This window comes from Antrostomus carolinensis, unplaced genomic scaffold (genome assembly GCF_000700745.2).
Source record: "Antrostomus carolinensis isolate BGI_N321 unplaced genomic scaffold, ASM70074v2 scaffold15138, whole genome shotgun sequence".
Lineage (NCBI taxonomy): Eukaryota > Metazoa > Chordata > Aves > Caprimulgiformes > Caprimulgidae > Antrostomus > Antrostomus carolinensis.
This window is the reverse complement of record NW_010332419.1, coordinates 89,190-101,254: the sequence shown is the minus strand read 5'-3', so window position 1 is coordinate 101,254 and position 12,065 is coordinate 89,190. Positions and strand designations below refer to the sequence as shown.

The following is a 12,065-nucleotide window of genomic DNA, read 5'->3' as shown; positions in this document are numbered from 1 at the left end:
AGGATGAGAAAGCAGTGTCTGCCCTTTCCTTCTGTCCCCACTCGCCCCGTGCCCCCCTCCTTGAATGGTTGCGTAGCACCTCTACTGATTCCAGGTTGGTTTCCTTGGGCAGTGTCAGTCTCTTTTACAACCCTCATGAGAGGGTTCCTTAGCCATTGCTCTGTGACCTGGGTTGTACTCAGTGACTGCTTCCACTTTCTTATTACGGTATAGTAGAACAGCTTAAGAGAGCAGGGTATTCCTGGAGCCAGCAAAAATAAGACTCCTGTTGGTAAGCAGACTCATGAAGTTGCAGAGGCACTAATTTATTGTTGAAATTAGCGTGGTGTTTTGTGTGGCTGTTCTGAATCTTGTTCCAGTTTATGCGCATAAGATTGGTTTTGGATTTTAAACAGTCCTGGGAGCAGGGAATGAGACATGAGATTCTTCATTCCAGCAAGAGTTTCAAGCTATTAATCTTGATTGCATGTAATAGTAGTAATAATTGAATTGTTAGTACCAACTGGAATAGCATTAACTGGAGCCCTGGAAGTTACACAGTTGTGAAAGATTTCACATTGGTCATTGTCACTGGAGACAAGTTACAGATGCAATAGGTCATTCTCCCCAAGAACCTGACAGTTATGAGTCCTGATAACATCCTAGTTAGTGACTCCTTTTTACTCTGCCCGATGGCAGCTAGGTACAGTTGAGACATGATTTGTAATTTTAGGTGTTCATGAGGTGCAGAGTTTGAGACATTTGAGTGTTAGTTTAATTCCCTTTTTCTTTTAACATAAATGTAAAAAAAAAAGTTGTAATTTTATAAGTTTATTTTTAAAATATTTTATGGAATTTTAAGAACAATATCTAAATATTTTAAAATATGATGGGCGTTTTATAAAATACACAGACTGATTCAGAAAGAGATTGGAGTAAAATTCTGAACAAATATGCTTGGGGAACTGAAGTTAGGGTGAGGATGTTACTGCATGTGGTAATTATGGCTTGCAGCATCTTCACACTGTTTATATGAGGTGAAAAGAAGCGTCTGTGACCTTCAAGGAGTGAAGGCTCAGAGTATGAACTTGACTGATAATTTCATACCCACATTTTGCATTTGTCCTGATGTAAAAGGAAACTGGAAACTTTTGAATAGTTGAGATAGGATTTTGCAATTTAGAAAGGTGCATTCTGTTTAACTTAAAACTATTTCAAGTATTGTTATGCATTTAAATTTGTCATTCCACCTGTAGAAACCTGATACTTGTGTTGTCTAAAGTTTCTGGACATAGTTTTGTTTTAGGAAAATCTCACTGACAGTAGGCCAGAGTAAAGTAGGTTCTGATTTTCCTTGTCACAGTATTTATGGATGTAGATTTGGAGGATTTTTTCATTCAAGGTACCACGTAATATTTTGTAGTGGTACTACTACTTTGCTGTAGTTTCAGTGTTTATATATAGTTCTCTGTAATCTTTTTACTAGCATAAACTACAAAGTCTGTAGCATTGTTTTTCTTACTGCTTTGTTCCTAAAATTTTTCTAATCAAAGAATTAGCATAATTCTTTAATTTTATGAAATGATCACTAGTTTGCACTGTGTGACTATGGAAATATTGGTAGGATTTTGGAGATGGATCTCCCTTGATAGAGGAAGTCAGCGAAAGAGCAGCTTTCTCCCACCTTTTCCCTGCTACTATTGTTGCTACTGAAACCTTGTCCCAAATTGAGTTACAGAGGAGGCCTTTTCACTCCTCCTTTCTTTTATCCTTTTGTCCATACAGTGCTCAGCTTGAGGAAGGGAAAATGGTACTTCAAGAGCATGTCACATCCTCTTGAAACAGTGCAGCTGCAGAGCTGAGTGCTGTGGAGTTGGGAGATTTGAGAAGTGAAAGGAGAGTAGCGTCTCCAGCAGTCTGTTATGAGGGCATGAGTGGGATGTAAGTGATGCACATGTTTATGCTGGCCCGCTGTATGGGATGAACATCACCTTATATACATACTATGCAAAGAATATAATTCTGTAAAGAAAGTTTGCTTGCATGAAAAAAAGCTTAATGGGGAAACAAGGCAGAGCTTGGGATTTCTGAAAATGATTTATTTCTTGTTTTGCATTTCAGAACACTGATGCTAAGTCTGTAAAAGGTGTAAGCGGTCAGCTTGGAGAGGGGCCTAGTGATGGACTGCAGCTGTCCAGTAGCCTTCAGTTTCTTGAAGATGAACTTGTGTCTTCTCCTTTACCTGATCTTACTGAGGATCAGCCTTTTGATATTCTTCAGAAGTCCTTGCAGGAGGCCAATATTACTGAACAGACTTTGGCAGAAGAGGCATATTTGGATGCCAGTGTAGGTTCTAGCCAACAGTTTGCACAAGCTCAGCTTCATCCTTCTTCATCAGCATCTTTTACTCAGGCTTCTAACGTTTCTAATTACTCAGGTCAGACGTTGCAACCTATAGGAGTTACTCAAGTGGTACAGCAACCTGTTGGAGCATCTTTTGCAAGCAATACAGTCGGTGTGCAACATGGCTTTATGCAACATGTCGGAATTAGTGTTCCCAGCCAGCATTTGTCTAATAGTAGCCAGATTAGTGGTTCTGGGCAGATACAGCTAATCGGTTCCTTTAGTAATCAACCTTCCATGATGACCATTAATAACCTTGATGGATCTCAGATTATACTGAAAGGCAATGGTCAGCAAGCACCTGCAAACATGAGTAGTGGCCTCTTGGTTCATAGACAAACTCCAAATGGTAACTCACTGTTTGGTAACTCAAATTCAAGTCCAGTAGCACAACCTGTAACCGTTCCATTTAACAGCACAAATTTTCAGACGTCATTGCCTGTCCATAATATCATCATTCAAAGGGGCTTGGCACCAAACTCTAACAAAGTTCCTATTAATATCCAACCAAAGCCTATCCAGATGGGTCAGCAGACTGCTTACAATGTGAATAACTTGGGAGTACAGCAACATCATGTACAGCAAGGGATTCCGTTTGCTTCTGCAAACTCGCCTCAGAGTTCAGTAGTTGGTCCTCATATGTCTGTTAATATTGTTAATCAACAGAATACAAGGAAATCAGTTACACCTCAGACAGTCAGCAATGCTGGTGGTAGTATTGTTATCCATTCTCCTATGGGACAGCCCCATGCACCTCAAAACCAGTTTCTCATACCTACAAGTTTATCTGTTAGTTCTAATTCAGTTCATCATGTCCAGACTATAAATGGACAACTTCTTCAAACTCAGCCTTCCCAACTGGTTCCTAGCCAAGTGTCTGCTGAGCATGTAATGCTCAACAGGAACTCTACAAACATGCTAAGAGCCAACCAGTCGTATTCAGGACAGATGCTGAATAATCAGAACACAGCTGTTCAACTTGTTTCTGGCCAGACATTCACAGCTCCTGGAAACCAAGTTATAGTAAATCATGGAACTTCACAAATTGTTGGTGGACAGGTGCCACTGCAGCAGGCATCACCAACGGTGTTGCATTTGTCACCCAGTCAAGCTAATGTTTCTCAAGGTAGATCGAGTTTTACTACGATGTCACCTGGGCAGTCGGCAGTCTCGAGCATGTCAGCTTCTAATCGATTTGCTGTTGCAAGTTCTTCTGGTTCAGTACATCCTAGCTTGGGAGCATCAGTTCAGTCTGTCGCATCAGGAGGAAGCTTTACTGGAGATCAGCTCACACAGAACAGAACTCAAGTTCCCATCAGTGCATCGCATCGTCTTCCAGCGTCCTCTTCCAAATCTGTCAGCACCTTTAGTCACACGTCGGTTGGAGTAACACAGCAACAGTTCGCCTTTGGTCAGGTATGAAAGCTGCTTGAGAATGTAGCCAAAGAAATGCTCCTAAGCTATGCTAAAATCTGGTTAGCAAAGTGTTAAAGTTGGTGTTAATACAGAGCACGTTAATTTTGTTAGTTTGTATTGTTACAATACAAATACTGTGGAACTACTGAAAATTACTGGAACCCAGAGACATAATTTCATTTGGTGTTTTCTGAAGTCTGTCACTTTGATTAATTCAGAAGATTTTGTTGGTGATCTCTAGTAACGATTTCAGCTCACTTTGTAGCACTAATCTATTTCTGCTCCCATTTAAAGGAATGGGCACTGTAAGATTTTACAACTGTGAGCTCTGCTGAACATCTTACCGTAAAGCTAGATGTAGAGGCTTGGGTACATTCTTAGCACTTACAAGTCTTTTGACCTCACTAAAAATGATGCATGTGTTTTCCAGGTTTGACCTATTCAGATTAGAGATGACAAGGTTTCTTGGGTTTCTCTTTGTTATTTACCATCCGAAATTATTCTGTTGAAACTGAACATTTTTGACGTTTTGCCCACTGTAGTTTTGTGTGTCTGGAGCAGTTAGAAGCTTTCAAATTTGAAGTAACGACAGAATACTTAAGAAAAAGTACCTCTTAAAGCAATTTATAAAAGCATAACATTTTAAAAATGTTTCCTTTAAAAAGAGGTCTGCTCAGTAATAATAATAATAAAAATAATCTGAATTTACTTTTAAGGTGAGAACTGGTCTTGTTTTGTCCAGGTGATGCAATTGCAGTATATATTCAACTCAAGTTTGTCTGTTTTCTTAAGTGAACTTCCAAACTCTGCCAATATTTTAACTCAGTGACTTGTCACACAATTAGCAACAAGCTATTATTCCACTTCTGTCCTTTATTTGCTTTTGGTTTTTTCCTTGGTCATTCTAAAATACTGAATAATAACTGTCTCAGAATGCATTTGCCCTAATTATCTTAGATCTTTCTCTTTTCTCAAAGGTGTAATAGGTTTTGGGTTTTTTTTTAACCAAGACCAAAATGGGCAATGAAATAAAGTGTCTTAGAAAATAATGTGTATTTAGAAACTAAGGGTGAACCTGGTGTAGAACCACATTTTTAGTCTTTGCCAGAACTGCTAGCACAGGTTGTAGCGTTTTGTTTGTAGATGAGTAGTTTGAGGCCTGCCTCACTTTCTCTTTGTGTGTCCACATCTTCCTCTTTGTAGGATATGTGCTGGGTCAGTGAGTTTCAGCAGTTACAAAAGCATAATGTTTCTTACTGCTATAAAAGATAATTTTTTTTTTGTTCTGAAATTTCAGAGCTAAAAATGGGAACTAGAGAGAACAAATTCTGCTGTCTACTAGTATCTTTTTAGTTTGTTTGTACTTGCATTTTAAGTGTTGTACTGTGTCATAAACCACATCATTTAGTTGCTAAACACTGGACAGTTTGTTCCTCTGTGTATTTCTTTTGTTTTGGAGACAGCTTATTTAGTCATCTTGCAGTCTTGAGACTCAAAAGCTGAGCTTTTTGAGGGCACTTGTAGTGGTAAATCATAGTTCTTCTCTAATGTAACTGGTGTATATTTGTACTGTTAGTGTAATTTCTCTTTCTCTCTGATGTACTTTATAAAATTCTTGAAGTTAGGAGGAATTGAGGTGTCTGACATTTCACCACTTAGGAGTTAGAGGTTGGAAAAGGATGCCTGGTACTGAATTTTAGTTGCCTTTTTTGCTTTTTTTCCTCTGAAGTTTTCAGTAAATATTTGACTGTGGGTTGTTTTTTTGTTTGTTGTTTTTTTTTGTTTGTTTGTTTTGTTTTGTTTTTTAATGTATGTGACACAGAAAAAAGCTATGAACCAGACATCACCAGTTTCTGCATCGAAGACCCAGGATAATTTGAGACAGCCTCAGCTAACAAGTCTCCTGAGCAACACACTATCAGGTCAACTAAGGTCTTTTTAAAATAATTTTCTTAATTTTCTCCAGCAGTAGAAATTCATTGTTCTTTGATTTGTCAGACTTGCATTGATGGCTCGTGCTGATGGGGTTCTAAAGGTTATCAGGATTTTATTTTTAGAAGAACGCAAATTAAATTTTTCAGTATTGAGTGTGTGCTTTTATTTTTCCCAACTATGGCACTTCATTTTGTAGAGTGAAAAACTGAATCACCACAATAAGCAATTATTTCTCCCCTCTATAAAATCCAAAACTCTTGTTTAATTTTTCTTACTTGTTTTTAGCTTAGGAAAATAGAAATAAGTAATTTCCAAAATATGGACTTCCTCTAAAAATTCTGTGAAACTTCTAGACCCTCTCTAGTGATGGCTGCTTCAGATACGGAGGAAAGAAGAATAGTGATTACAAGGTTTATATGCAGACTGTCATCACTTGATTTGTTTTTGAATGTGTCACTTTCAGTTAGAATAGCTAATGCATTGTTTGTGGCAGAATACTGGGCTTTTCAAGAAGCACCATGCTACTAAAAGAACAAACCCAATATATTCAAGAGCAGTAACCTTCGTGTTCTCTTTGTACCTAAGTAACCCCCTTTTGCATAAGGTTCAGTAATCTGTCTGCTTTTTTCTTTTTCCTTGTGTACTATTACGTGCAGGTTGTTCAGTTCTCTACAGTCAGCACAGTATGGGGTTTTTGGTGGAAAAAAAAAATCCTTCTTTGTGCTGGTTGTAACGTAGCGTGGCTGATAAGATTATGTTTGAATTCCTGAGCAAGGCAGTTGGAGGAAGTCTGCCCATCTAGAAAATCTAGAGGCGGTGGGGAGGGGGGAGAAGAAAAATTATGCCTGCTGTCTAAATACTTTCAGGAGCTCTAGAAAAAATTGGTTTATATGCTCGAGGGAGGGTTAGTATTGAAAAGCTTGATAAAATGTAGTGTATGATTTTCAGTAAATTGTTAGGACACTATACTTAATGGTACTTGAATTTCTTTTTACGTTGCAGTACTATGGTAGGAGAAGATTTATACCTGAGGATTTTTGCAGTTTGCAGCACAAAATGTCAGTTCTGTTTCATTTTTATGAACCAGTTTCTCCCCAGGGTAGTTGCACTAATGCTTTTAAGCATATGAAACATGTATCTTTCTCCTAAAAGCTAAAAACTCAAGTAAAATTAAAAGGATAGGTATATGAAATTGTCTTCCTCTTGCTCAGGAAGAGAATGACAGAGTCTTTTTAACTTAATTTTTATAGGACAGGACTCTGGAGGAAAAATCATACAGCAGTCTCTAGGAACCACACAGCCACAAGAAAAAGTAATAGGATCATCATCAGTTCAGCAGAGTATACAGGTAAAGAATCCTTCTATTTATATGTTTTCCTTTCCCTTAATGTTTTAGTGAAGTTAGGGATGTTTCAGCTTCACATTGATAGTTTAGGAGTCCTTGCAGGTTTTTTTAGAGTATATGAAGTCACTCAAGCTTGTCAAATTCTACCTTGACTTAATAAATGTTGAGTATTTTGCAAATTGATATTCTGAATGCTGTTTTGAGATATAATTCAGCAAGTGGAGTCTTAACTGTACTCTTCCCTGAAGATAATTTCGTATGACATAGCAATTCCTCATTGAGTTAGACATAAACTAGACAGTTACAGTTAGACCTATTATTATCATTACTTCTTACAAACTCAGCCATTCTCTAGCTGATTGGGAGGGGATGGTTTGTGAGAAATAGCAAAAAAATTCTGTCTGGTCTTTGTTTTATTCTTTACTGCATTGTCTTCTTTCCCCAGTGTCTTTTTTTTTAACCACCAAAAGTTCTCCTATATGTGGCAACTATGTACAAAAATTTAACGCTACGTCCAGGATTTGGGGCTGGAAGGCAAGGCCAGCATTTTTGGAGAGAGAATACAAGAAATTCTGGAGGGAGGAGATAATTGTTACATTCATGGACTGAGTAGCTGAAGGCAAGAAGCGAGGGTTTGAAGTAGACTTGAAAGTGTGGGCTTCATTGTGGATGGAAATAAACTGCACAGTCATGGAAGAAAACAAGGGAGGATGTGATTTACAATTTTTGTTTGTTACTGCAAATGTATTTGCCAGTGTAGTGTGACATGAATGTTTTTCCCTGTCTTGCTGATGTCCAAGTAGAGCAGAAGATACTCACAGTAGTGCTCCATTACGAGTTTAGCCTGGTTTTGTAGTTGTTGGTCAGGTGTTCATTATCCTGCGGTGAATGATTTCTGTGCTGTGAAGCTAGAGACTTTTTGCCCAGCAAGTACCATTACCATGTGCCTGCTTCATGCTGCTACTATTTTAAGAAGGGTGCTCTGTACCATGTGCCTTTTTTTTGTTCCTTCTAACAGTGTTATAGTTCAAAAGAGCTTTCATGTAGTCTTTTTTTAAATCATAAATAACTTTTGTACTGTGACCAATTTCATTATTAAGACTAGTTGACTAAAAAAACTTAACGTCTCAGCCTCACATCATAGGATGGATAGTGTTCTCTTGAAAAACCTTGGCTTCATAAATGTCTAAGGAAAGGAGAAGATGATGTAGATCTGCCTGATGGGTATATCTATAGCATCAAAACTGAAACAGAATTCCTAGAATCACTTTCACCCCCTGCCCAGCCACCGTGGCTTTTGAGAATTCAAGTTCACAGCATTAGCCTGCTTTGCTGACAGATACTCCAGTCCATCAAAATCAGGCAAGATGACATCAGCTGAGAAATGCAGACAGTTCATGAGAGCAGATTTCTTTGGAAAAGTTTTTAGTTGTACCTTTTCTTCTTTTCACCTGTGAAATTTGATAATTAGCTGTTTTCCTAGTGAAGCATGTGTATGCAGAATTTACCTACAAACAGCATTTCAGACCTTTGATTAATGTAAGAGAAATGACTTCCTTATTTCATTGATGCAGTGACTTGTGAAAATAGGAGGTAGTTGAAAGTGTTTGTACTTCTGTGGTGGTTACATTTAATATTGGTGTTGTACTTAATTGGCAGAAATAAATGCTGAAACTTAGGCTTTGCAAAGGAGGAGGTATATTGTAATTTGTCTTTTATTTTGAACTTAGGTGGATGGCCATTTAGTTGGACAGAAAAGGCCTGCTGCTAAACAGTTAACTAAAGGAGCTTTGTAAGTTATTCTTTTGTAATTTTGTTGCAGATATTTCCTCTAACCTTCATTTCTTTTTATTTTTTGTCAATGTATAAACTTCTGTTAGAGTATGTGTTAATTATATATCATTAATTTTTCTTGTAGTATTTTACAGCAGTTACAGAAGGATCAAGTGCATGCTGTGACTCCAGATAAAAGTCGGTTCAGATCATTAAATGATGCAGTTCAGAGACTCCTTTCATACCATGTGTGCCAGGGATCACTGCCAACAGAGGAAGACTTAAGAAAAGGTAATTATCTTTTTAAAAATTGGCAGTGCATTTGTAGTCAATGTATTGAGAGAATTCTTTATGTAAGTTAGAGCAATAAGAAAGAGAATATTTTAAATTTTTTCCAGCTTACTGAACGTTTTGGTTACTGAAGAACAATATTTGAAAGTATACTCTTGTCTTTCTAGTGGACAGTGAATTTGAATCTGTAGCTACACAGCTTCTGAAGAGGACACAGGCTATGCTGAACAAATACAGATGCTTGCTTATAGAAGATGCAATGGTAAGGCATATAATGCAGGTACATTTTATGTTGATAGGATGTGATTCAGTTTGTTTAAAAAAAAAAAAACATCTACAGGAAGGTGAGAACTAGCATTACAGTTCATTTTGTTGATACTATTCATCACCTTACAAAGGTGATAAATATATGCATGAAGGTTTTTTATATATATATATATATATATCGCCAGTGTACTTACTGTTGCCCCAGCAGTATCAGTGGCCAACCTGCATTTTTAAGTGTAGGCACACACCTTAAAAGCGGTGAAATGGGTTGAGTTTGTATTTCACAGTGCCCCTATGTAAGTTCCATAGATGTTGAAGATGCGTGAACTTCTGCTCTCTGCTTTTACTTTGCTCTAGCACTGACCAGGCTGTGGTAGTCAGGCAGGTGATTTCTTTTTATTTCTGTGGGTGATAAAGCCTGAAAGAATGTTGAGAATCTCCATTCAGAGGACTTCAACCATATTATAATTGGAGCCAAATCATATTTCAATTTAGAAAGTCATTACTTCTCCTTATAAATTAGGTGGAACCTCACATTTTCATCAGAAATACTTTTGATTTAAGTGCTTTCACAATCCTTGGTATGAGGTAAAAAGAAAACTGACAAAGTTACTTAAGAATGTATTTTACAAGGATCAGGAAATCCATTGTGGCTTCGGACATGCTAGTTTTCAAGCCTGGAAAAGTTTTGCATCTGAGTATAATAGAAATTTAAATCACTCTGCTTTAGAAACAGTAATATGTAATACAAGTTTTAGAATTAATATGATTTTGTAAGCTAGCAGTCCCGTTAAAAAAATATACTGACCATCAAATATGTGCAAGTAATTGCAGGTACAAGGCAGGAGTGGAGGTTAAAATCTATTCTTTTAGCATCTGGTATGTTGTTTGGAAAATCCCATTTGGTCATTTTGAAGAGGTTATTTCACATAGTGTTCAGGTTTGGGACTAGTTGCCTGTGTTTTGGCTTAGTAGCCAGTGAACTTTCTTCTGTCATGGATGGATCGACCTGGCTTGAAGGAAGTATCAGCAAAATGCAACTCAACACCAACTAGTTAGAAGGATGGGAGAGAAGTGCAGGGAAGAAACATGATGATAGGATGGTTCCATTGCAAGGTTTTTGATGTTTCTCTCTCTTAAAGGAGAACCAATACTGTATGATGCAAAAAAATTCTGATGTACAGTGGTAAACATACTCTGTTCTGAAAAGGTACAATTCTTAATATTGGAATAGTAATTCCTTGTTTAAAAGTCTTTAACAAATAAAATGTACCATCAAATGTGATGGTATTTTATGGTCGAGTTTTAGTAGTGGTTGGGGTCACAGTCAAGATTGTTGAAGAAGCTGTTGAATTGTGAACATTCTCCACAAACACATGATGAAAGACATGCTTTTTCTTTGAAGAGTGACTAAGCTGTACCAACATACGAGTGACTACAGAGGTTGTTTTTTTCCTTTTCCTTTTCCTTTAGCGGATAAATCCCTCTGCAGAAATGGTTATGATTGATAGGATGTTTAACCAGGAAGAAAGGGCGTCTCTGACGCGAGATAAGCGTCTTGCACTAGTGGATCCTGGTAAGTAATGATTAACTTCTGAATCTTAAAAAAACAGCATAAATGTAGAGTGTTTAAAAACGAGGCACTGATTGCTTGGGATTCTGGTAATCAAAATACTGAATGAGTAGTTGCAAGATAAATTTTAATAACTCCCAAATTCGACTGTGTAGAGATGCTGTAGAGTTGAAGGCAGTTACTTGGGGAAAAAAAAAATATTTGGCATGTTTGTCAGAGAAATGTTTCTTTTGACAATAGTCATGACTCCTGCACAGTCTCAGTTCCAGGAGGGAAGAATCTGGGAGTTTGCTGGCAGTCAGAAAGAACACTGCTGTATGAAGCATGAATACTTCTGTTCATCATAATGAAGTGCTGCTTTTGGAATGTCATGGCCACGTAAATGGCAGCATTTTTACCAGGCTGTTGTTGAATGTAGCAGTAGAAACACGTTATTTGTGTAAGATAACAGTTACTATTTGTTTAAATGTTCTGCATATTCTGCATATTTTAAAACATACTCAGAGGATGTTTTGAAGAAGGTATTAGTCTTCCTGGGACCGTATTTGCCTATTTAGAATGCTGGGAAGTGCCCTTAGTCTGGTTTTACAGTGCAGATACGTGCATAGTATGCTGATGAATTTGGTGATAATCTCCTACACTGGATGCAGCAGAACACTTAAGCACGTGTATTTCTCTTAGACATGAATCTGTAGGCTGTGGATGTTACTTGAATTTTACTACTCAGAAACTACATTGGAGTGTCTGTTGTTTTGATGTGTAGGCAATTTAAGTAAAATGTTGTTACTTAATTTTCAGATGGTTATCAAGCCGATTTTTGTTGTTCTGCCAAACAATTTGATAAAACAACTGAAGAAGCACAGTCCAGCAAAAGTGACCATCAGTCGAGCAAAACGTTACCTTCTCGAAGTCAGACTACCAAAACCCAAGCCAGAGACCGACCAAAATCCAGCTCAGCAGAGACCACAAATCACAGTAAACTTCCTCTAGTGCCTAACAACATTCTGACACCACAAGAAGGAATAGCTTCTACTAAAAAATCAGAGAGCCTCACTAAAGCTTTAAAGTTTGAAAAAGCTAATT

The 12,065-nt window shown here is 37.5% G+C and overlaps 1 protein-coding gene across 1 annotated transcript in view; it reads left to right on the top strand.

Annotated features, from left to right (window-relative positions):
- The window catches only part of BICRAL (BICRA like chromatin remodeling complex associated protein), an 18,017-nt gene that overhangs the window by 5,408 nt on the left and 544 nt on the right, over positions 1–12,065 (top strand). The window contains 8 exon segments of the mRNA XM_029086363.1: positions 2,101–3,800; positions 5,617–5,720; positions 6,984–7,081; positions 8,809–8,870; positions 8,997–9,142; positions 9,310–9,404; positions 10,883–10,985; positions 11,781–12,058. Of these exon segments, the coding sequence (XP_028942196.1) occupies positions 2,101–3,800; positions 5,617–5,720; positions 6,984–7,081; positions 8,809–8,870; positions 8,997–9,142; positions 9,310–9,404; positions 10,883–10,985; positions 11,781–12,058 (2,586 nt within the window).